We start from the raw sequence: 23,148 nt of genomic DNA, 5'->3' as shown, positions 1-23,148 counted from the left end.
AATGGCGATAGAATTACCTCAAATTTGCATTCATCCTTGAACAAATTGACGAATTCTTTCTTTGTGATATCCATTAAAAAATATAATAGTGTACATGTATACTTCAATTTTATTTATTAATTTATTATAATGACATGTGTAATTTACACTTTCTTCTCTCTCATTTCAGTGGGTTGATAGCGCCTCTAAGGTTGTCACCAGAACAAACGTTTGGTTCTATAAAATCTTTGTCAGTGACTCGGGAAGTAGCCAGTTTCCCACAGTCAAGAACTCCATCTCCGCCGCCAACAGTCGACAGGTAACATAGTATTTTGTTTCTATGGGCTATATAATATTTGAAGTAGATTTCTAGTAGTAAGAGAGGGTTGGGGCAATGGATGAGTATCAGCGAGTGTTTGGCAAATTGTTGGAACACAAAGGCAAACATTGTTGCATTTGCTCTACGTAGGGCCTTCAACATTTCTGATTGGAAAATTTGAGCAACTTTAACAATAAAAGAGTAGGCCGAATGTTGGTAAATTGTTATTACAGGACCCAACCTCAGTGGTGGATCTAGAAGATAAAAACTGGGGGACAGCCAGAACCCAGACTATGATAAGTTTATCATGAATTTGCTATAAACTTTCAAAAGTACATAAACAATAGCTTAAATTATTTTTGTCATTCAAAAAATTAAGGGGAGGGGCTATTCTCCGGGCCAGGGTTAGATCATAGACTGCCCAACCTGCAGTGTTCGCACGAATATGTATGAGAGTGCCAACGTTGGCAAGTTGCTTGTTGGCCCAAGTCGGGTTAGCTCATTATTCGAAATGGTAAAAAAAAAAAAAAAAAAAAAAAAAAAAAAAAAAAAAAAAAAAAAAAAGACGAACAAATGTCGAATATCCGTCATTCTTAAAATGTACCCATTCAATTTGTGTGGAAAAACGACAAATTGTATGCTATTACAATCCAGTGCTTACAAAGGACATCACCCAATTGTCCGGCTCCGATTTCAATGAAATTTTTATTGCTGATAGAGGACATGTATTCATTACTTGTGATGACAGAAATTTTTGCTATGATGCATGTTTTCTATTTTTTAATAATTTTTAAAAGTTGTGATGTGGTTAATAGAGATTACTGCAGAAATCCCTTACTACCCTTTGTAAACGGAGTGTTAATGAAAGAACAACCATGTAGATACGTATAGGGCATAGGGAGAAGTCGTATGGTACGTATGACCTTGACGGAAGCCATCTTGAAATCCGCCATTTTGAATTAAGGTCAAGTTTTTTAAATGGGAATAGGGTAATATGATACAAAATTTCGGGCTAGAATTTAATCAGGAAGACAATGGTGAAGTTAGTTTTAAGGTGCGCCCATTTGGGGAAAAGTTAAAGATATATTAATTGTTTATACTTACTATATGCGTAAGTCCCTTACCTCCGCTTCTAACCCACGTATTAATGATAATAAGCGGATAAAGGTTTCGGTAATAGGTATTATGCCTAGAGGGAAGTGATACGATAAGGTTATCATTGACGGCAGTAATCTTGAAATCCGCCATTTTGAATTAAAGTGAAGTTTTGAAAAATGTAAACCATAGCATGTGGCACCCAATTTTAATAGTAAATTTTCCCTAAAAGCCAATGGTATGCTTATTTTTGTTCTATAGTTAACTAGTATGAATTTATGACTTCTAATGAGCATGAAACGTCCATTATTCGATCTTTCAAACTGGCAACACTCCTAATTTTCACCGCATGTTTTAAGATTCCAATTGGCACTTTGCAATTGTTGCCATGGCTCATGTTTTCTAAATTTATTACATTTTTTTTAAGAGTTGCGATTAGTCAGTTCATGAATAGTGTTGGGATAAGCATCCAGCAATCTTTCTGAATTTTGAAGACTTGCCATGTAATTATTAATTTCCTAGGCAATGTAATTATTTATTTCCTATACCTGTCCTTCAAAAACTCTTTTAATAACATGAATCATCACACAACGAAAGAACTCCAACTTTGCATTCAGGTAATACCGAAGACGGAGCTTGTAATGGATAGTAGATGAGACGAGAAATCAAGTGAAAATTCACTTCAAAAAAGAAAACGAAATATGATTTTTGTTTAAATCAATGGTCTTTTGTTTTGTTTTATATTTATTTGTTTATTGTATATTTATTTATTTATTTTCTATGGCAATATTTAGCTAGTCAGACAAAAAATGTCATTCGTTTTCTAGCGATTGTTGCCGATGGTTCATGTTTGTAAGATTTATAATCAGTATTGATCGGAAACTCGATTAAGTTACACCTCTTTATAAACAAGTTACCTGTTTTCATATTTTGTTCATGGTACAAACAGTGTGTTGGGAACAGTCATATTATGCCTCTTTGATATTTTCTATCATTGCTGCTGTTCCTTTAAAGTTGTAAAGTTGTATTTATTTAGAAAATACTGTTTATCGTTTGCGCAACATGTAGACCACATTTCATGATAATTTTGAGGTCGTGTAACACCAATTTGTTATAATTTTATTTGTATTTCTTTACGTCACATAAGTCCATAGGTTTCTCATATACTTTGGATTAAAATAAATCATTACACTGACTAGGAAATTAATAATTACATGGCAAGTCTTCAAAATTCAGAAAGATTGCTGGATGCTTATCACAACACTATTCATGAACTGACAAATCGCAACTCTTAAAAAAATGTAATAAATTTAGAAAACATGAGCCATGGCAACAATTGCAAAGTGCCAATTGGAATCTTAAAATATGCGGTGAAAATTAGAAGTGTTGCCAATTTGAAGGATCGAATAATGGACGTTTCGTGCTCATTAGACGAGTCATAAATTCATACTAGTTAACTATAGAACAAAAATAAGCATGCCATTGGCTTTTGGGGAAAATTTACTATTAAAATTAGATGCCACATGCTATGGTTTACATTTTTCAAAACTTCACTTTAATTCAAAATGGCGGATTTCAAAATGGCTGCCATCAATGATACACTTATCGTATCACTTCCCTCTAGCCATAATATGTATTACCGAAACCTTTATCCACTTATCATTAATACGTGGGTTAGAAGCGGTGGTAAGGGACTTACGCATATAGTAAGTATAAAAAATTAATATGCCTGTAACTTTTCCCCAAATGGGCGCATCTTAAAACTAACATCACCATTGTCTTCCTGATTAAATTGTAGCCCGAAATTATGTATCATATTACCCTATTCCCATTTAAAAAACTTGACCTTAATTCAAAATGGCGGATTTCAAGATGGCTGCCATCAAGGTCATACGTACCATACGATTTCCCCCTATGCCCTATACGTATCTACATGGTTGTTTTTTCATTGACGCTCCGTTTACAAAGGGTAGTAAGGGACTTCTGCAGTAATTTCTATTAACCACATCACAACCTTTAAAAATTATTGAAAAATAAAAAACATGCACCATGGCAAAAATTTCTGTCATCACAAGTAATGAATACATGTCCTCTATCAGCAATAAAAATTTCATTGAAATCGGAGCCGGACAATTGGGTGATGTCCCTTGTTAGGACTGCGTTTCTGATTTTTTTTTTTTTTTTTTAAGTGAGAATCAAATTAATTAGTCAGAATATCCTACTGACCACATTGCTCTTGTCCCATTCAAAAGCATTCTTTTAATGTTTTGAGTATACCACTAATACCAGTATACTTATATTTATAAAGTACTGTTATTTAAAATTTCTTAATTTTACTGGCACTTATAGAAGAAAATTTATATTAGTTTTTTAAAAAGAAATTCAAAGCTATCAAGAGCAATTTACAATACTACATCTATATAAGGTTAATGGATTTTGTATCTATATACTAAAATGCCTTGTTTATATATTTGTGGTCAATTACATTTATATGGTTTTGACCAATTCCATTTACGAGTTTATATGTTTGTGGTCAATTTATCTTGACAATGAGATCTCGGTCACCACAAGCACTGGAAACGGGTTGTTTTCACTGGTCTATGTCAAATTTTGTGTAGACCTGCCAGTTCTCATTCAAAATTTCAAAAACTCATTAAAAATTATTGTTTTATTCAAGGTTTTTTTGGGTCGTTTGAACCCATAAGATTAACATTATCGCTAGGCAGAAGCTAAGGTTCATATCCTTGTGTTAGACAACCGGATATGGACTTATGGGGGGGGGGGATTCTATTTTGCATCATCTGTTACTTCTCCAAGTTTGCCACAAACTCAACCCAACATCTATATATTAAAAGCTATGTTTATATTTTTTTCTTTGTAAGTCGTCTTGTACTTTACTTGTGTGTGTAAAGGGAAATAGAAATATATAGTGAGAAAGTGGGAAGAAGAATCATGGTCATATCAGAATAATACGCTGAGTAGACAGCGCAGGTTCAGTTAGTATTCTTTATTTTTAATAAATTGTTTATTTGTGTAAAATGTACCTTTTTATGAATTCTTATTTATTTGAACATTCTGAACATTCGACATCTATGACCTTTTAAGTCTGTCACCAGTGGCGTATTTACGTATTTGTTTCGAGGAGGGCTTTGCTAACTTTATTCCTGGAAATGTGAAAATTCTGCAAGGTACGTATTTCATTTACTTTAAAATTGTAAATAAAATTTCGAAAGCCTCCTTAAATACGCCACTGCCTGTCACGTATGAAAAGTGACGTCCCTCGATGATCAGACAACCCCAGGAAGTGGGGAAAAAAGAAAGTGTCCTGAGACCTTTACGTTAGGTACCATTTCGGTATTCGTTTGATACGAATGAGGAAAAACCTAGGAAAGAATTCACTTAGGATGACTAGCCTAAAAAGGCTTTTGCATTTTACCAATCGAGTGTCATCACTGGGAATCGAAGTTGGGACCGCATAATCTATACCTGTTTGATATCTCCAAGTATAGTGCGTGATACTTAATTCACTTATTTTTTGTACCATAGTTTGAAAGGCAGGCTAGGGTATTACATCACTCAAACAACGCAAAATTTATCGAAACTTTACTAATCTAATCACATGCAACAGTAGAAATAGCTCAGGCGGGGAGCACGGTAGTTCAGTGGTAGAATGCTTACTTCTGGTGCACGGGGTCCCTGGTTCGATTCCCGACCAAGTAAGTTTGTGGTCGACATCTGTGCTCTTGGATTTTCTAAGGGTACTCCCGTTTCCTCCCATTTCTCATTCCACCAATACTTCCATCATCATTCACTTGCTTTAATCATCGTCTCCCTTAGCCTAACAGGCATAATGATGGGACGTTAAACTCAAAGATTTCATTTGATTTTTCATTTTCAAAAATAACTTATAAGAGTAAGAAGAAAATCCATCGTTCCTCGAAGATTGAATCATACATTTGCTTTTCTCGTTTTTGGAATAAAAAGAGCTTGGTTTATCTTCTTCTTTTCCCTTTATTTACCTGGCACCGTTCCTCATTCAGAATCATTTTAATAACAGTGGCTGAAGGAGCGTGCAAAAGAAATTCTGCTGTCCTTTTAAAGAAGTGTGGTAGGAAAAAAGTGAACAGTTGGTTTATTATGCATACTTCACAATCGACCAGCGAAATTACTAAAATCTGATTTTTTTTTTTTTTTTTTTTTTTTTTTTTGTTTCAAGATGCTTTCAAGTCCAATACATTCTTCAACTGAAAAATAGCTAGAAAGTTGGCGAGAATTCTCTCTCAATTTTTCTTCACGTTTAAACTCTATACACCATGCGATTTATCCCTTTACTTGACATTAATGTATGTTTCAGATATTATCACTCGCAAGTATTGATTCGTCATTGTTGGATTACGTTTTTCGGAGTGCCTTCACCTTACATTAAACCAACTTGGCCTGAATAACTTTTACTAGTAGGGTTATTAGGTTAGATTTTGTTATTAAGGTTCTAGATGTAGATTCTTTCAGCAGAAATTTTATATATTAAACAAAAAGAGAATACGGTATTCATTGAATCTTAATTCATTTTCATAAAACCCACGTTAAATATTTTAATACTACGCATTTTTAAAGTATTAGGAGCTAATTGTCTTTTGCTCGATTCAATTATCCTATCTCTACTATAATTATCCTACCGTGATATGAGCTATACATTATACAGTAACTTTGCATGGTTGAACATTTTACACCTTTCCTAACCCATTCTTGGCGCAACTTAGAATTTAAAACCTTGTCCCTCACATATCATGAGAGTGTCCTAATGTGGAAGCTTATTAGCTGTACAGCTTCTATTTACGAACTATAATTTTCAATTATCATACAATGCTCCCATTCAGAACGAATTCGCCATGCGGAAACCATTTTCGTATGGCAGAATCATTCATTATGCTTTTCAGTATCCTTCCATTGCCTTGAATACTTAAAATTTTCAATATGATACGATGTAATCTTTAGATCCTCACATATTTTTGCATTTAATTTCTTAGCTAACAGAAGTATTACCGTCTATGAGAAATCTTTCCTCTACTTTTCGGTCTCTTCTTTCTTTTCTTTCTTCCCTATATTTTTAATTAATTTAATTCATCTGTTCCATTTGGCTTTCAGTTCATCAATCACTAATGAAGGTATCTCGAACTCGTTCTTCAATATCACAATTTCTTTGTTATCCTTGCTTTGAACAATCCTATTGTCTCTGAACTTTTCTTTCAGTTGCTCACTCAGACGCACTTTCACTCTACTGCAAGACCTAATAACATATTCTAATTTTAAAATATTTAAACTAATAACGAAATAAAATAAAATTTTAAACCTCCCGATAAACAAAGAAATAAACAAAATAAAATTTAAAGAAAGAGGCAAAAACTCCGCGTACAGTACGGTAGATTCTTATTTTCATACCATCAACTCTACTTGTCTAGTGGCTGTTAGTTTAGTGACTAGCGCGTATGCCTATGGTGTACGTATTCCCGGGTTCGACTCTCGATGGGAGAGCCTTTAGAGTTTTCACTGTCCTCGATCTTTGTGTTCGTGTTCCTGTCGTCCTGTGTTCGTGTACTGTGGTCCTTAACAGTTGAAAAAAAAACTAAAAATAAGTCATAAAGTTTTTTTTAAAAAAAAAGGAAAAGTGGGTAGCTCACGTGTCTTCGGTGTACGTAGTCCCTGGTTCGATTTCCAGTAGGAGAACGCACTACGGTAGTTCAGATTTCACCTTAAACTGAAAGTCCACTTCTCATACAGCCTCGATGCTAAAAAGGGATCCTAACTTTAATAAACAGCAACAATAATAACATATTTTTATACAAATTCTTTAATGTATCTTTCTAAACTGTATAAAACTTTATTTTGCTCATTTATGGCCTGTTTCCATTCTTGACAGTCAATGTTGTAATTGTTCTTTGTAGTTTTCTCCTCACTTCCATTAATTTCACCTTCTTGTACTTTTGTTTGTATTTGTTCCTACTTCTATACCGATATTTATATTTATATTTGTATTATTACTTCTTCTTTGTAATTCTCTGTTTAAGTTTCTACGAGTCCTTTTCCTTTTTCCATACAACTTTGTTTCCAAACAATATTTTATTTTCCTCAATATTTCTTCTGCAACCTCCTGCTACTTCTCCCTGCTCTTTCACGATATTTTATATTTCTTCTGCATGCTTATTATTCTCCCCGCACATTAATGTCATTTGTTCAAGTTTTCTTGTCTATTAAATTTTTGTTTTCTTCTTTTCTTTCAGCCAGCTTCTAGACTTCAGTATACACAAGATTATGACTTGAGAAGAACCTTTGCACTACAAGAAAACTGTCTCCCTTTGCACTACAAATCTATTCTGTTAAGAGGATTGATAATGTATCTGATATCTCTGTTGATCGAATGAAGACGTTCAATTGTTCCTTCTTTTGTGCTGATTAAACCACATACCCCTTAACTTCAGTTTGTTCCATCGACTCAACTCCATTCTTACTTCTTCCAAAATCATATTTATCTACTAATACGAGGAGTGTTCAAAAATTATTGAACTCTTAGTTGGCAAAAATACATTTATTGATTTGAAAATCCGAAACACTAATCCTCTTCAAAGCAGTCTCCTTGGTAATGCCCACACTTCTCCCAGAGCTTCCGCCATTGGTGGAAACACATCTAGAACGCAGTTTTTGGAATGGTGAGCAACCGTGCCGTCGCAATCTGCATGATGTCTTCTCTTGACTCAAACCAGTTCCCTTTTAGTAGCATTTTTATTTTGGAAAATAACCAAAAGTCACATGGAGCCATGTCGGATGAGTAGGGAACCTAATTACACACAGGAATGTTGTGTTTGGCAATGAAATTTTGCGGACACTCTCCTCATGCCCAATTCTCGTTAAAAATGGAATGTATCTATCCGATTGAATGATTTCCACTTGGGTATCCCCAAACTTTTGGCAAAAGTTGATGCAATTTCGCTGCTCAAGTTTTTCTGTCATTTTAGAAAAAAAAACTGAAATCCGACGGTCGCCCACTCGTTGGCCGACTGCAAGCGACTGACGCATTTTGCGAACAGGGAAGAAGTCACGACTGCGCATGAGTGTCCCCTCTACTTGTACACTAAAGAAAGTCTCCCGTGTTTCATCGGTTTACGCGAAAAAAATAAGGTTTGATAATTTTTGAACACACCTCGTATTACCTAGGTGTAGCTACTTCCCTACAACAGAATTCAAATGTTCCAAAATAATTACACATGCACCCCTTTGCCTGCCTATGGATTCAAAAAAATTTCTCGTAGTTTTCTTCTACTTATTCTTTTAGTCGAATAGTTAGTTTTCATTAACGTTAAATTCTCTTACTTTCTCTTAATTTGCTTGCCATTATTATTCTATTATCTATAAACTCTATCTTCTTCACGTTTTCTTCTAGTTCCTCACGCAGATTTACTCCCATCGACCACATGACTACATATAATTTTTCCATTACCCGAACAGTACGTTCCACAGTTTCCGATTCACACTTTCCCATCTCACTTCATTCATTTCCCCCATTAAATTATTATGATTGATCTTATTATAGTATGGTTTATCCGAAATTTTCAATTTCCTTCTCTGTAACATAGCATGTATATTTGTAAATTTTAAGTTTGTAATCCCCTCTTCCCTTATTAGTCGTTTTTTTTTTTTTTCACTTACCATTTCTCTACTATTGTGCTTTCGATCAATCGTCCGCCCCCTCCAAGATATCCTTCTCTCGTGATTTCGCCCGAACATTTTATCTTGATTAAAAGAAATTCATTATGCATATTTTTTCTTTTTATTGTTAAACTAAGGTAAAAACTGTGTAGTAGTTTCCCGTTGCTTTCGACGCTGCAGTGTCTCAGCCCTTAAAGCGAGTGACATTGATCATTCCTTGGGCTATAATTAAGCCAATCGCTACGATTTCTTTCAACTTATGATAATTACAGGAAGAACCGTTGCCTTCACTTAGGAAGCTCCTCATTTGTTCAATACATAGACCAAATCTACATGAGTTGCGTATATGCAAAATCGTAATACGAATCTACTACAACTATTATACTCTTTAGTTTTACATTTATTAACTTAAAAAAAAAAGTGTTCTTTAGATGTTACCAAGACATCATTAACTGCTGATTTTCTCATGGGAGTCACGCTGGGTACAAAGAGCCTTACTACTACACCTGTATTGATTGTGCCACCATTAAAATTATGTGGTTAATGTGTTTTAATTTACAGTATAAGTCCATCTGGTATGAGATCTTCCTTCTTTCATTCGCGGCGAAACTCTTAAATATGATTATGCAATATATATTTTATCTATATGCGTACTATCTCATACTTTAATTTTCTGATACCAGGACGGAATCGCAACATGAAGCACGAGGAATCTTAACTGCTTTCCAATTGCACAACATAAGGCGCTTCTGCTATTGTTCGTCTGACGGGAGCAAAATTTGAACTGTAGAAATTACCCTACAAAAGGTTTCAACTCAACAAAGCTCGAGATATCCGCAGGAACGAACGGGCAAATGTGGTAATCTTTTGTAGAGCTGGCTCTACGCGGGGTGTCAGGAGGTTAAACTGTTACCATTAACACATACAGATACAAGAAACCATAATAACCTGCATCAGTCCAAAATGGCCGAAGAGACGTGAGACGTCAATAAACCGCCTTTCTACTGATATTAGACACCTGGAGAATCAGTAAGACCCAAAGAAAGGAAAATATGGAATGTTGGCAAGAGCTTCCCCCCTACTTAATGCATCACTAATTGCCAATCCCGTGGTTGGAACTTTTCTCGGGGGTGGGGTGTAAGTCTTTGTTTACAAAGCCTTGTAGTAAGACTTGAATCCTGCCCCCGAACGTGAAGTTCTCATTTTCTCACTCTCGAATGGGTAGCCTGTACGATTCATTGGTTCCGGTAGTGCACACGTATGTATGGTAGGCAGGACCGGGATTGAAGCCCATTTGTGATTTCCAGGGAGCTCCCGGATACATGTTATCCTCTCTTCGGCTGTAATCATACCGTGAGATTCGGTATGTGGTGGTGTCGGGATGCCTCCTGGCACCATTGTGGACAAGTGAGGTTCCATACCGGATATGTTCACTAAACTCGTATTCACTAGAGGAACTCCTCCAGCAGTATGTATAACTGGAAGATATGCCTCGGTCTGTCACACAATGGGCGTATTCCATTACCCTGTTCGGAAGAATGTTAGCTACCTCCCTAAAAATCGGCGGGAAATCTATTGAGCTTTCGTAGTAAGCTTATCTGGATCGTTTTAACCAGTGATCGAATGTAAGGATGACGATCAGATCCTGATTTTTCGTTCTATCTTTAGCGTATTAAGTATGGATTAGTATCAAAAGAGCATGGAGAAATATAAATACAATCGAATAACTATTATTTCTTCATTGAAATCATTCTGTAAAATACTATGCTTTATAATACTTGGTGTTCGGTATGTTATCTTCATATTAATGTTATTTCTATGGATAAGACTGCCTTCCGAGTAATAAATAATTCCAACGGTAACGGAATAGCATAATCTTAACCAATTTATTGTGGTTTTTCTAGTTACGTATTTAACTCAATGCAAAGACAAAAAATAAAGTCTTGATGGACCAAATTTTGTCATTTGTGTCCAGATTTGTTCTTGTAGTCTCGTAACAAATGTTTCCATGTATTAAAATACATTGCTTATCTTATCTTTATACTTTTGCAGGTCACAAGCTCTAAATCAACTCCCGCCCTTACCTACACCCGACGATTCTGATGGGAGATCGAACAAAATCCAGTTGCAGCCCTACACATCGCAGCCATTACCTCCGATCGGTTGTGACAAAGAACCTCAAATGGTAGCTCCAGCAGAAGACCCGCAAGGAGCTGAGACTCCTCCGCTGTCAGCCACTCGACCAGAAGGACCCAAAAAATCAGTTTGCATTGTGCTACCAGATGAGGACAAGGGATGACCTCTAACGCTCACTGATGTCACCTGCAGAGGACAATCTTGAGAGTCCGTCCGAGTCGGACTTCGTGAAAAAATGATCCGTATGATTCAGGTATTTTCGCCGCAAGATTGTAGCGAATCTTATTTGCCAGCAGATTAGCTCACATGTTCAAACTTGTAGAACATCAAAAGCATGTTTGATCAAAAATATACCTTTTGTTTACAGTGTACACCAGAAGCTGTAAAATTGTGGGTGGCATAACAATGTATGAAAGATAGAAAGTGTTTAATAGTTGACCAACTATTTTTTAGTATCCGTCCATGCCGTGCCAAGCCGGGAGAGATATATATGTGCCATACGGTGTGAAAGTTTTACCTAGTTGATTAGGTAACCACATCTAGTGAAACTATTGGAACAGTTTTTGGCCAATGGGAGCCCTCTCTCTTTTGCGTTGTACTTTCTCTTTCCATTGCTACAATTTCGTGCAGGTGCAGACTTGTTCTCTTTGAGTAACTGAGCACGTGTTTTACTTTAAAATCAGGATTAGTTGTAGTTAGTAACCTGTGATAAAATGAATTGTGTTGAACTGTGTCCTCAGGTGAATTCTTGTGCGCCTTTTATTTTTGGTTTTTGTTGTCGATTGTTATTTAGTGTTGTTCTGTGTTTATGTAATATAGACACTATTGTTTCGTAATCTGCAAACGAGAAAGTGTTTGAGTTGTCCCAAATGTTAGGTATCTGGCCCATTTATTATTATTATTATTATTTTACAACTGTCTTAAGAATTAATTGATATTATTATGAAAAAGAAAACTTACGCAAGAAATGTCTTTTGACTATTTCTTGCACAAATCATATTACCAAATAAGCTTTAGTTACCGTAATATTTCCAGTTACGCAAGTTAAGTAGATCAAAATTCAATCAATTCAAATTTGCTTGTTAAACTTGCTTATTCTACCTACCGAGGTACAAGTGACTTCAATTGGTTGCTAAAATACAATAATTTCTTTGTGAGAAGTGATCATAGTCATAGAGAGTCATTGTTTTCAGCAAATGATAAATATTTTATGAACAAACTAACTACAAATCCAATATGCAAAACCCAACACACTATTTAAAGGAACATAGACATCAGCAAACCAATGAACTGTGCAATGTTGTCATTGTCAAATGTCCTTTGAAAGGTAACGTTAGAACGTAAAGCATGACAGGAATAGTGGTTATTGAGTTATGAGATTTACATTGAGCCACTTCCCGCCAAAGCTGATGGTTGAGCTACGTCAGTTATTATTACAACAGTGCATACATATGTAATTTAATAAATTTCTGATTACTGTTTACGTACATTTGTTGTTAATTGACAACGAAACTAGGTTATTGATGTTTAGTAGGAAAATTTAATGCTTAGAGTACGTTTATTTCATCTTGGCGTACTTCCTGCGAGTGGTCTTTAAAGTATTTTCTGCTAGCACTCACGTGAACGTTTTGATCCAATAGACGTCCTATTGCTTTTGTCGTGTAGGCAGGATCGTCATTTCAGATTTTGCTTGGGGGCAAAACCCCCCGATATAAGTAAAATTTCGCGTTTTTCACTCATTTACTACTACTCTATTGATAAAATCTATATAAATCTCAAACTCAGGGGGGGGGGGCAAATGCCCCTCCCTGCCCCCCTTAAATGACGCCCCTGCGTGTAGGTGACGTTAGTTGCCAGCCAGCCCATCAAATGAGATCATTGCTATTGGCGGGTATTTGAAGTGCTTAGTTGCCAAACGCGAACAAGTGTGACAGTGATTTGTGAGTAGTGAGGTGTTTTGCTTTGTCTCCTAGGGTATTCTAACTCTCAATGTACGAGTGGCGTGGCAAGAGCGCGTTGCAGTCAGATCAATCCTTTAGGCGGGAAGCGCACCAAGAAAAAACAAACGTACTCTAGTTGCCGTGCTTGTGAGTACCGACTTAAAATTATCAGAACGTAAATGCTATTGTATTGTAGTGTGGCATAATTTACAATCCAGTTAAAATAATCTAGCAGCAGCCTCTAGTAAACACTTGAGCAAATGAGTCAAATTAAATCTTGCGAACTGAAGTATTGTAAACTTTGAAACGTACGAAAGTGGTTTTAGACAACAACTTGGCAAGATGTTTAATGAGTTTCTTTAAGTTCTGTGTCTGCCTTATTAATGTTTCTTGATTATGGGACTATGAATATTACAATTGTGCTAACATCTGAATATCGACTTGAAATAGACTATGATCACTTTCCCAAGAAAACTCTTGGTTTAAGGCTAACGATGCGCTTTAAATATAGTCGATTATATCCTAGCAGCAAGTTTAAAGTTTCTGATATATAGAAAATATATAATATTTTTATCTAAAAATGGGCCAGACCACGAACCTATTGCACAGTGTCTGTAAAGTTTAGATTTGTTTATTTTATTAAGACCTAACTTCAATATACATTCAAACTTTAGTACTTTGACTATGAATACACAATTTGTCTGTACTAGAATTGAAAATTATTCGGTAAAAAATACTCCCTGATCCTAATTGAGAACTATAATCTAGATCTGAAAACCAGATTCATAATTAAAACTATTACAATTGTGTAGTAACTAATCTCTTTACCTACGCACCCACAGGCCAGAAACATTAGTTATCTATAAAAATAGACTTTGTTGTAAATACATTAGAGTAACAAGAACCAAAGAATTAGGAAAAAATAATAACAATTAGCAAATCCTCCGTGTAACTGTTTCCTCTTGTCTTTTTAACCTCCTTAAATGAGGAATTTCTTTGTGATAGAAGTTTAACGAGCAGACCGATGTGAAGTTAAAGTGATAAAGAACAAAACCAAACAAATATAATGTGATAGACAGAAATATTGTGTTTTGTAGGCTTGTCTTTCTTCTACTAGAAATATTTATTTGCTAATTTTAGTAATGAAATGCAGCAGAGAGTTCAGACAAATTTCTGTTTAAAAGATTTCAGAAATATCGTGTGCAAAGAAAATACATGTAATGATATGTAATTTAACAGCCTTGTAGCACCCGGTTTTTTTTTTTTTCGATTTAAGTTAATACATGTTTAAATGTGTTCAGCTTAACGTTCGTTTGTAAACAGATATCACGAAGAACAAGGCCTACTCTTAAGCGAAATCCTGATTGGGACTTGGGTTTGTATTTGAGGTGTTTTATCTACAGTACCTACTCACAGAATGGTTTGCATTACTATCAGCAAGGAATAGATACGAGGGTGTGGGAGTGCTCATGGAACAGGTGACCAGCACAGATCCGTGGCTCGGAGGCCACGAAACCTAGTCATACAGATGGAGAATATGAATCTGTTAATGAAAGTTATATCAAGCATGATTCTATCCTCGACATACACATGGAGACTATGAATCTGTTAATATATAATTCTATCAAGCATGATTCTATCCTCGACGTACACGCGGAGAATATGAATCTGTTAATATATAATTCTATTGAACATGATTCTATCCTCGATATACACATGGAGAATATGAATCTGTTAATGTATAATTCTATCAAGCATGATTATATCCTCGACATACACATGGAGAATGTGAATCTGTTAATGTATAATTCTATCAAGCATGATTATATCCTCGACATACACATGGAGAATGTGAATCTGTTAATGTATAATTCTATCAAGCATGATTATATCCTCGACATACACATGGAGAATGTGAAACTGGTAACGTATAATTCTATCGAGCATGATTCTATCCTCCTCTCTCCTCATTATATATGTTTTCTTGTCTCTCTTCTGTGATCATGTGATCACTTTAGAATTTACCTTATATAAATTGTTGACTTAGAACATGATTATGTGCGGACCTTCTGCATAGGCGATTCGGAGCTGATCTATGATGGGAACGTACGATACATTAAACTGTTTAAGTCCTCACCTTAATGCAAATGATTTGACAAGATAACAAACTCCGAACAACTAGATTAAATGTGACGTGATTAAAAAATAGTGTGACATCGGGAATTGCTCATCATATAAATATTCCAGCTCGGATAATTGACATTAACTCACTATAAAATCTTGCAATATCGTAGTGCTATAGGGATTATATAATTTCGACTGTTTTGGGGTCACCAGGTCTGAAAAGCGAAACCAGGGTGCTTACCCATGGTGAAGCCCAAGAAAGTGAAACCCAAGTGACCCGGTGACCTTTGCTATCATGGTACTCATATATATTAACAATCTACACCTTTAAAATAAAACATCATTGTCGTGAGGGCGGCAGAGAACTCCTTGTTTTAAGGTCCTTAGAATTACACCAGATGATCATTTGTCTCAGTATTTAACATTGATTTGATTATCTTTCGCTCTACGTATGTCCCTATTTAACAATGATTTCATAAAAGACGGGGCATAACTATGATTATTAAATTAAGATCCAAGCCATTATTATTTTTCAAGTTAATGTTGTACTTACCGAAGGACTTGGACTAGCGATCACGTTTACTTGAAGAGAGCATTGCCATGAAGTTACGAAGTAACACACCTTCCTTGTTGCTAGATGGTTAGGAATCTCAACTTTGGAGCAGAAGAGCCAGTTTGGATTCCTAGTGGAAATACATAAACTGTAAATGCATTATCTCAGGTAGACTACATGCTAAAATAAAATTTTAAACCCAAAAGAATTAAATAAACCACCAGAAGTTTTAATTCATAGTACCGCACATGAGTTGCCGTAATTAAAGTTAAAAATAGCAAAAAAGATAAAAATAATCAGGTAAGAACGCTGGCAATGTTTTTGTATGGTTACTTGTCGTTGCTACCTAACTATTCCCTATGTTATAACTAGGGAAACCTTTCATTGCATTTTAAGGGTGGATACTTAACTGAAGAACAAATTTTCACATTTTCAAATTATTGAATAAACATAGAATACTACTAAACTTTCACATTATAATGTATATTTTAACAATTTTCAACGTAACTAAGTACATACTATAATCTAAAATAGTAAATCTTCATTGTGGGGCGTTACGTCACTACTGTTGCAAACAAACTGTTGTCCCAACCATTACTCATTTTGCCACACACAACTCTCGGCTGATCTTAGACAGCACGTGGACTGTCGTTCTCTTCAATATTGTCGTACATCCCTAACACACGTAAGGAATAATATACGTGCTTTTATAGCTTAGCATTTTAAAAAAATCAATGAATGGAAGATGAAATAATGGGACAATAGAGGGATGTGGCAACGTTGATTTTTAGGTAACAGGGGTCATAAATCTCTAACAAATCGTCGCCAAGAACAGCAAGGAGAGTTTTGAGGACTTTCCAGATTCCACGAAAAAAGTACCTCTATCCATGTCTGCTAGTATATGTCTGTGACGTTACGATAGACCCGATATTATACCACAATTTTAATAATAACCTAACATTAATTTTATGCTCTTCTTGAAAAAAGTAATATCATATAATATTTTAGCATTGCTTTCTACTCCTGTTTCTCGTAAATCAATACGTAAAAATATTCTTTTAACAAGGACAAAAGTTAAATAAAACACTGTACAAATTTACATTCCGTAATTCAGTATGCCGAAATTTTCCTACATTTTCCTTAAATTAAAGACTGGATGCCTTATTAAAGGAAAGGCTGAACTGAGAAAAAAAGACAGAATGTACAAGATCTCGGCATACGTGGTTGACGTAAATAAAAAGTTTCGAAAGTATGAGTTAGTAAAATCTTGACAAAGAAATAACCAGAAAAATCTTTTTCAGAAATGTGTTTCAGATGAAATTGCTTTATTCAAATACATAACGACTACTTCTGTATTTGAATAATGATGTCCAAGCTTCATTTTATAAAAATATATTCGTACAAATGGCACTACTATAGAGTAGTGAATAATGATTCCGCAGCCATTGTGGAGATGAGCTTGAAATATTATTTTTCTTTATTAATTCAATCATTTTTTCTATTTTGTTTACGGTGATTCTCTCTTACCCTAAAATAAGATTTTAGGTGCATGAAGTTGCAATGAAACAAATTACGACTAACTGTAAGTAAACAGTTTCATTCAACCATCACAACACAACTATTCATCCTTGTCTTTCGTGCCTGTATAGGCAAATTGTCGCAGACAGAGAGACAAAGCAAGTTCAGATACAAAGTTTACCATAAGCTACAGTGTACACATGATAGGTAAAAAGTAACAAGAGGTGTATTTTGATCATAATCTGGAAACCCTTGCTAATAAATCCGATGGCGATGACGAAGCTACCGTATTGTAGCCTGGTAACATTAATTAGAAAGAAAAAGCGGCTACATCCGAGCTAGAGAGTAAGATTACAAGCTGTAAAAATCAATATTGCAGATATGTACGGTATGTGTAAAGTTGTTTTCAGCGAGACAGGGCAAGGTTTCTTGCAGGTATACAATAGACATCAAACTTTTAAAAAATACTTCACTTTTTCTCTAAATAATTCTCTAAGATCCCTTCTTTCCTTGGCACATGCCCAAATAATTGCGTACATGTTGATAATGTGTGCACAAACTAATGTGCCATGGAAGATGAGGATAGTGCAAAAAATCCACGAACCAACTTGCGCTAGTTGGCCACTAAAAACGAGAATTCTATCTAACTAAGTTGGGGCAGGAGCACAGCAAGGGGCGAGCGAAACGGTACGCGGTGCATCCGCAGGGAATAGACACGTCATCGACGAAAGATATGCGCATGAACGAGGATACTGCTAAAACTACGAACTAACTTGTGTTAGGTGGTCCTAAAAGCAAAAATTCTATCTAACCGAGTCAGGGCAGGAACGCAGCTGGAAACATTGTCGGTGGTGTGTCCGTAGGGAGCACGCACGTCAGCAACATAGGGTATATGCATAAATGAGGATAGTATCCAGAGTCGTTTATCACTCACTTTATTCGGATATGAAATTACATCTGTTTTTTTCCATACAATATAAAAATTGAGAACAATTGTATGGAACTCAAATTGTGTACATCATTATTCTCGAACACTGCGTGTCCTTCGATTTCAACAAAGACCACCTACATCAGATACTTTTAGAATTTAGAAATATTACACCTCAAATTTTAAGCAGTAGGAGAGTATACTATGTACCTAACAGAAAATCTAAAAGAAAATCAAACAAACAAACGTGGATCTAACCTTAAAAGAAATATTTTAAATAACAATACATCAAAGTTTAAATGCTACACACTTTCTGCTGCATTTTCAGTGTTATTACATGTTATTTAAATAAAACACAATGCAATTTTAATATGATTTTGACATATATTGATAAAATTGACGTCTCTGTGTGATCAGATTATAAATGCAAAAGCAGATTCTTGAAGTATATTAACAACAAAATATTGTTAGGCTAAGATTTATTTTTATGATTATCTTTGGTACCAATATCAGTTAAAGATTTAAGAGCATATGTGAACCATGTATACGACAGACATAACTTGGTGATAATTAACACTACAAGCAGAGGTAATAGTGAGGGTGAACGCGGGGCTGTCGTCCTCCCACTTCTATAAAATATCTAAGGCGTCTCCCCACTTCCTACAAAATTACATTGGGCAGAGATAAGCAAGGGGGACGGTGTGACGTCATCCGTCCCCCTACCTTCTCAGATTCACTTTTACCCCTGACTACAAGTAAGCGATCCCCATTCGATGTACTTCGAGAATATGTTAATTGTGAAAGATTATTCGAATTTTAATATTACTAGGTTCGAAACTACCTTAGTAGACGTTATATTTACTATTGTTTTAAAACTATTTTTGCAGAAGTTATCATAATAATTACGAAAATATTACTAGAACTATTGAAATACTATATTTAAATATGTGTACAATGTAAAAACTTACAAAAGTACATAAAATCTATGCTAATATCATTGATTTTGTGAATAATATACACTATAAAATTGTGCAGATGTGCTGCCAGATGAGAAGAATTGATATCCACTTATTCAATTGCTATAGTAGTACCTATGAAGGAATACATCAACCTATTCGTAATCTTTTGTCAGTAATTTTGTAATAAATGAACAAATTTAAGTGCAATTTTCTTCATCGAAGAAGAAACTCAATGCTCAGCTCTTTATGAAAATGCACTTGATTTAGCCTATGAACATTTTTCTTTATGAAAAATTAAGAATCGGTGTTTTTTTTTTTTTTTTTTTTTTGATACAGAGAAAATTATATTGTGTTAAATAAATTTGCCCATAAGATATTATTCCTAATAGAAACTGTTTAGGAAAAAGTATATACTTTTTGAATCAGGTGTATATATGATAAATAAGCTAGTGTTCTATGTTTAATTAGAATCTACACATTTCTCAAAACTGACTAAACAGTCATTCATTATAGTTTTATTCAGTCTTGTAATTTTTAAAATAGAAGTGTTCTTTTCTTGTATATTTTGATGATTAACGATTATATTTGTTTTAGTTGCTGCTTGATATCCTGTTTGTGTCAAAAAATCAACCGTTACAGAAAGCCTGTTTAAAGACTTCATGCCAAATAATGAATTTTCAGTTTGTTTTATGATCTTAATTTTCACATGAGGGAAATACTACTGTTTGACTGATCAATCTTTGGAAACTCTTAACTGAATAAGACGTATTTTGGCAGCGTTATTATTAATAACTCCTAGATAATCAATAATAAGGGAATAGAAAATTCAATCTATAAGGCATTTGAAAAAAAATATACGTTTTCTGATTTGCTGGACTTAACCTTTGAACGGATAGACGTAAAGGCATATGAAACTTAAGGTCTTTTAAGCTTAAGATCAGATTAACATTACACTCAGAAGAAAGCAAGAGTCACAAAGAAAAAAAAAAAAGTCTGGAAAGAATTATCTTGAATTCCGAACAAGTGTTGCATCAGTTTATCAGTTTCTATCTTTACAACCATGGGTGTTGCAAATAAATATTGGTACTTTGTAAACTATGCATACCTTAACCTTGTTAAATGATATACAGTATATACATTGTTAATATTGTAATTTAGAGGTAACATGAAAGACAAACCTACAAAAACATTTGAACCTGTTTGTAACAATTGCTCAGGTAATATTAAATAGGAATTTTGTGTGTGTACAATGCCACAATTGTTAGTCGTGGGAATAATGGGCATTATTAATAAATCTTACCAAGCAGTACGAATTAATATGTCTTAAAAGGTATTATTATTAATATTAATAACGATTAGACATTAATAACAATGGTGAAACATTCCTTGATTACGAACCATTATGAGTGTGGGTGTGATTATGTATGTGTGTATGAGAGTATTATGATTACAAGTAGTGTGAAGTATTAGAACTGAGCTTCATTAGATTAAAAAAAATAAATCGACTCTATATTAGAAAGCGGGAAAGAGATATGTTTGAGTGCATTTATTCTCACTGTAAAGTAACTGTCAATGTTATACTACAGCTTTCTTTGATTTGTATATCTCTCTTCTTTCTCTATAGTTTCTTGTACTATTTACGTACATACATTACATGCATACACATATTCATTACATACATAAATATATCTATATATATCAACCAACATATATATACATATATAAAACATACATATATTAAGTATAAAGTGTACTGTGCGTAAACAATGATATTGAATATGCATATTGTTTTTGTGATACACACAAAAAGAGAAATAGTGTTGTGCAGTGTTGTATAACGAGAAGAGGGAAGAAGTTATATAACATACTCTACTCGTGATGTGTCATTTGCAAACAAGAAAAAAAATGTATCAAGAGAAGCAGAGAATGATTGAACGAACGAAAATAATGTCAAAATAAACTGTGAGTGATGATGATGATGATGATAATTTTATCTGAAAATTTCACACATTGTAATAACCTGTAAAACGAAAGTTCAATAAATATAAGCGTTTTAAAAATGAAATTCTATTGCTGTAAAGTTGAATTATTTATTTATTTATCTTGTACATATTTATTGGGAAGGAGAGACCTACGGAGATTGAGAATTAGAGTAGGACAGTGGTTCTCAACCGATGTGTCTCGACGTACTGGTGTGTCACACAGTCCCCTAAAGTATCTTCCGAAATTTTAGAATTTAAAAATCATGAATAATTTAATAATAATTAGTTATTTAAGGCTGGTTTAAAGGGGCAAGTTTTGCCGATAGATGGTACTACAGTTTTCGTATCTCTCCCATGTATTTTTTTACCATTCGCAAAAAATCACGATTTCAAACTTTTAGAAAAGGAACTTCATAATCTATCGAAGGCAATAATCCGTGCCGATTTTTTACTTAGAATTTTCTTCATTGTTGAAATGGCTTGATTGTTGATATGGATATCCAAACTTTTAACAACGGAACTGTTTCAAGAATGAAGAAAATTTTAAATAAAAAGTCGACACGGATTGTTCTCTTTAATAGGTTATGAAGTTCCTTCTCTAAAAAATTTAAAATCTCTAGGTGGAAATTTGTAAGAGAAATCGTAAATTTTCGTGAAAGATAAAAAATCCGTGGGAGAGATACGAAGACTGTAGTGCCATCTATCGGCTAAGCTTGTCCCTTTACACTAACCTTAAGACAAACTATACCAGTCAACACCCACCAACGGCAGCAGTAATACTCAGTGCTATATAGCGTCATTATAAAAATTAATTGGTTTCACTATTATAATAGATATTATTATTATTTTAAATAAAAATACGTGTTGTGATGTCCTGAACGTTCAGTAAAATGTGCCGGCAGTCAAAAAAGATTGAGAATCACTGGAGTAGGACACCGCTAGTACCGGAAGAAACAAAAGTGAGGAAGAACCAGTGACACACCCACGGAATTCCCCCCAGAATTTCCTAACTCAACACACATTTTTACGCTTTAACAACAAAACTATACTTGTCTAAACAGGGAAATGATTGGTGTAGTATTAAAATTTGATCTTTACACTTCATCTGTACTGTTTATTTTATGAAAACAGTTTTATCATTTTGCCCTCCTAGAATATAGGTTGAAGTACTTTACAATTACTTATCGTCTTTTCGAGTGTAGAATAATACCTGTTCAATACTACATAGACGTACTGGCTTGCAATATGGGCTGCCCCCAAGGCTTGGACATCTCCTAACACAAATTTCTGGGTACGTACATGGGAAGAACAGTGATTCATCTGTTGCAAATATTTTAATGTATACCAAATATCTTTCGTAATTACAAGAACATGTCGCAGGTTTGTAAAATAGAATACATCCTTATTCATAAAAACACTTTTGGATTAAACCAAAATTCACAAGAATATTCTTTTACTCTTATGGATACAGTTTTATCAATTTATGAAGTCTTATAATTCATTCAGAGACGTACGCAAGGGCTGGGTTCTAGGGGTCTGGACCCCCTACAAATTCCTATTTTCCTGTAAATTTAGTCTACTTTAAGAAATACTTGTACAAATTTTAACAAAATCATGGACGAATGTTAAACGAAATCCCTCATATTCAATTTGGACTCCTCCGGAAATATAAATTTCTGTTTATTTGCCTGAGTTCATTACAGACACTTAATGTTTGCCCCATACTGGGATCACACTCCGAGTGATTAACAACTGGATTTAAGACCGGTAATCGGTATGAATATCGTTTTGTCTGGTCACAGATGCATTCCCCTTCAGTAAAATTATTTTACCATTTCTAAATTGACTTGTTTTAGGATGGTTCACATCAAATTTGCTCTTGAAAGCACACTGCATCTGTTGAATGAAATTCTA

At 34.5% G+C, this 23,148-nt stretch overlaps 1 protein-coding gene across 4 annotated transcripts in view; it reads left to right on the top strand.

The window, feature by feature from the left end:
• LOC145678809 (uncharacterized) overlaps positions 1–21,317 on the top strand; it is a 289,603-nt gene extending 268,286 nt beyond the window's left edge. For all 4 annotated transcript variants that reach the window (XM_081749338.1, XM_081749337.1, XM_081749336.1 and 1 more), the window contains 2 exons: positions 170–298; positions 11,147–21,317. In XM_081749338.1, the coding sequence (XP_081605464.1) occupies positions 170–298; positions 11,147–11,393 (376 nt within the window). In that variant the 3' untranslated portion in view covers positions 11,394–21,317. The remainder of the gene's footprint in view (positions 1–169; positions 299–11,146) is intronic.
• The last annotated feature ends 1,831 nt before the right edge of the window (positions 21,318–23,148 follow it).

Source organism: Thermobia domestica, chromosome 2 (assembly GCF_964235325.1).
Source record: "Thermobia domestica chromosome 2, izTheDome1.hap1.1, whole genome shotgun sequence".
NCBI classification, from domain to species: domain Eukaryota; kingdom Metazoa; phylum Arthropoda; class Insecta; order Zygentoma; family Lepismatidae; genus Thermobia; species Thermobia domestica.
Note: the sequence above shows the minus strand (reverse complement) of the source record. Positions and strands in the feature narration are given on the sequence as shown.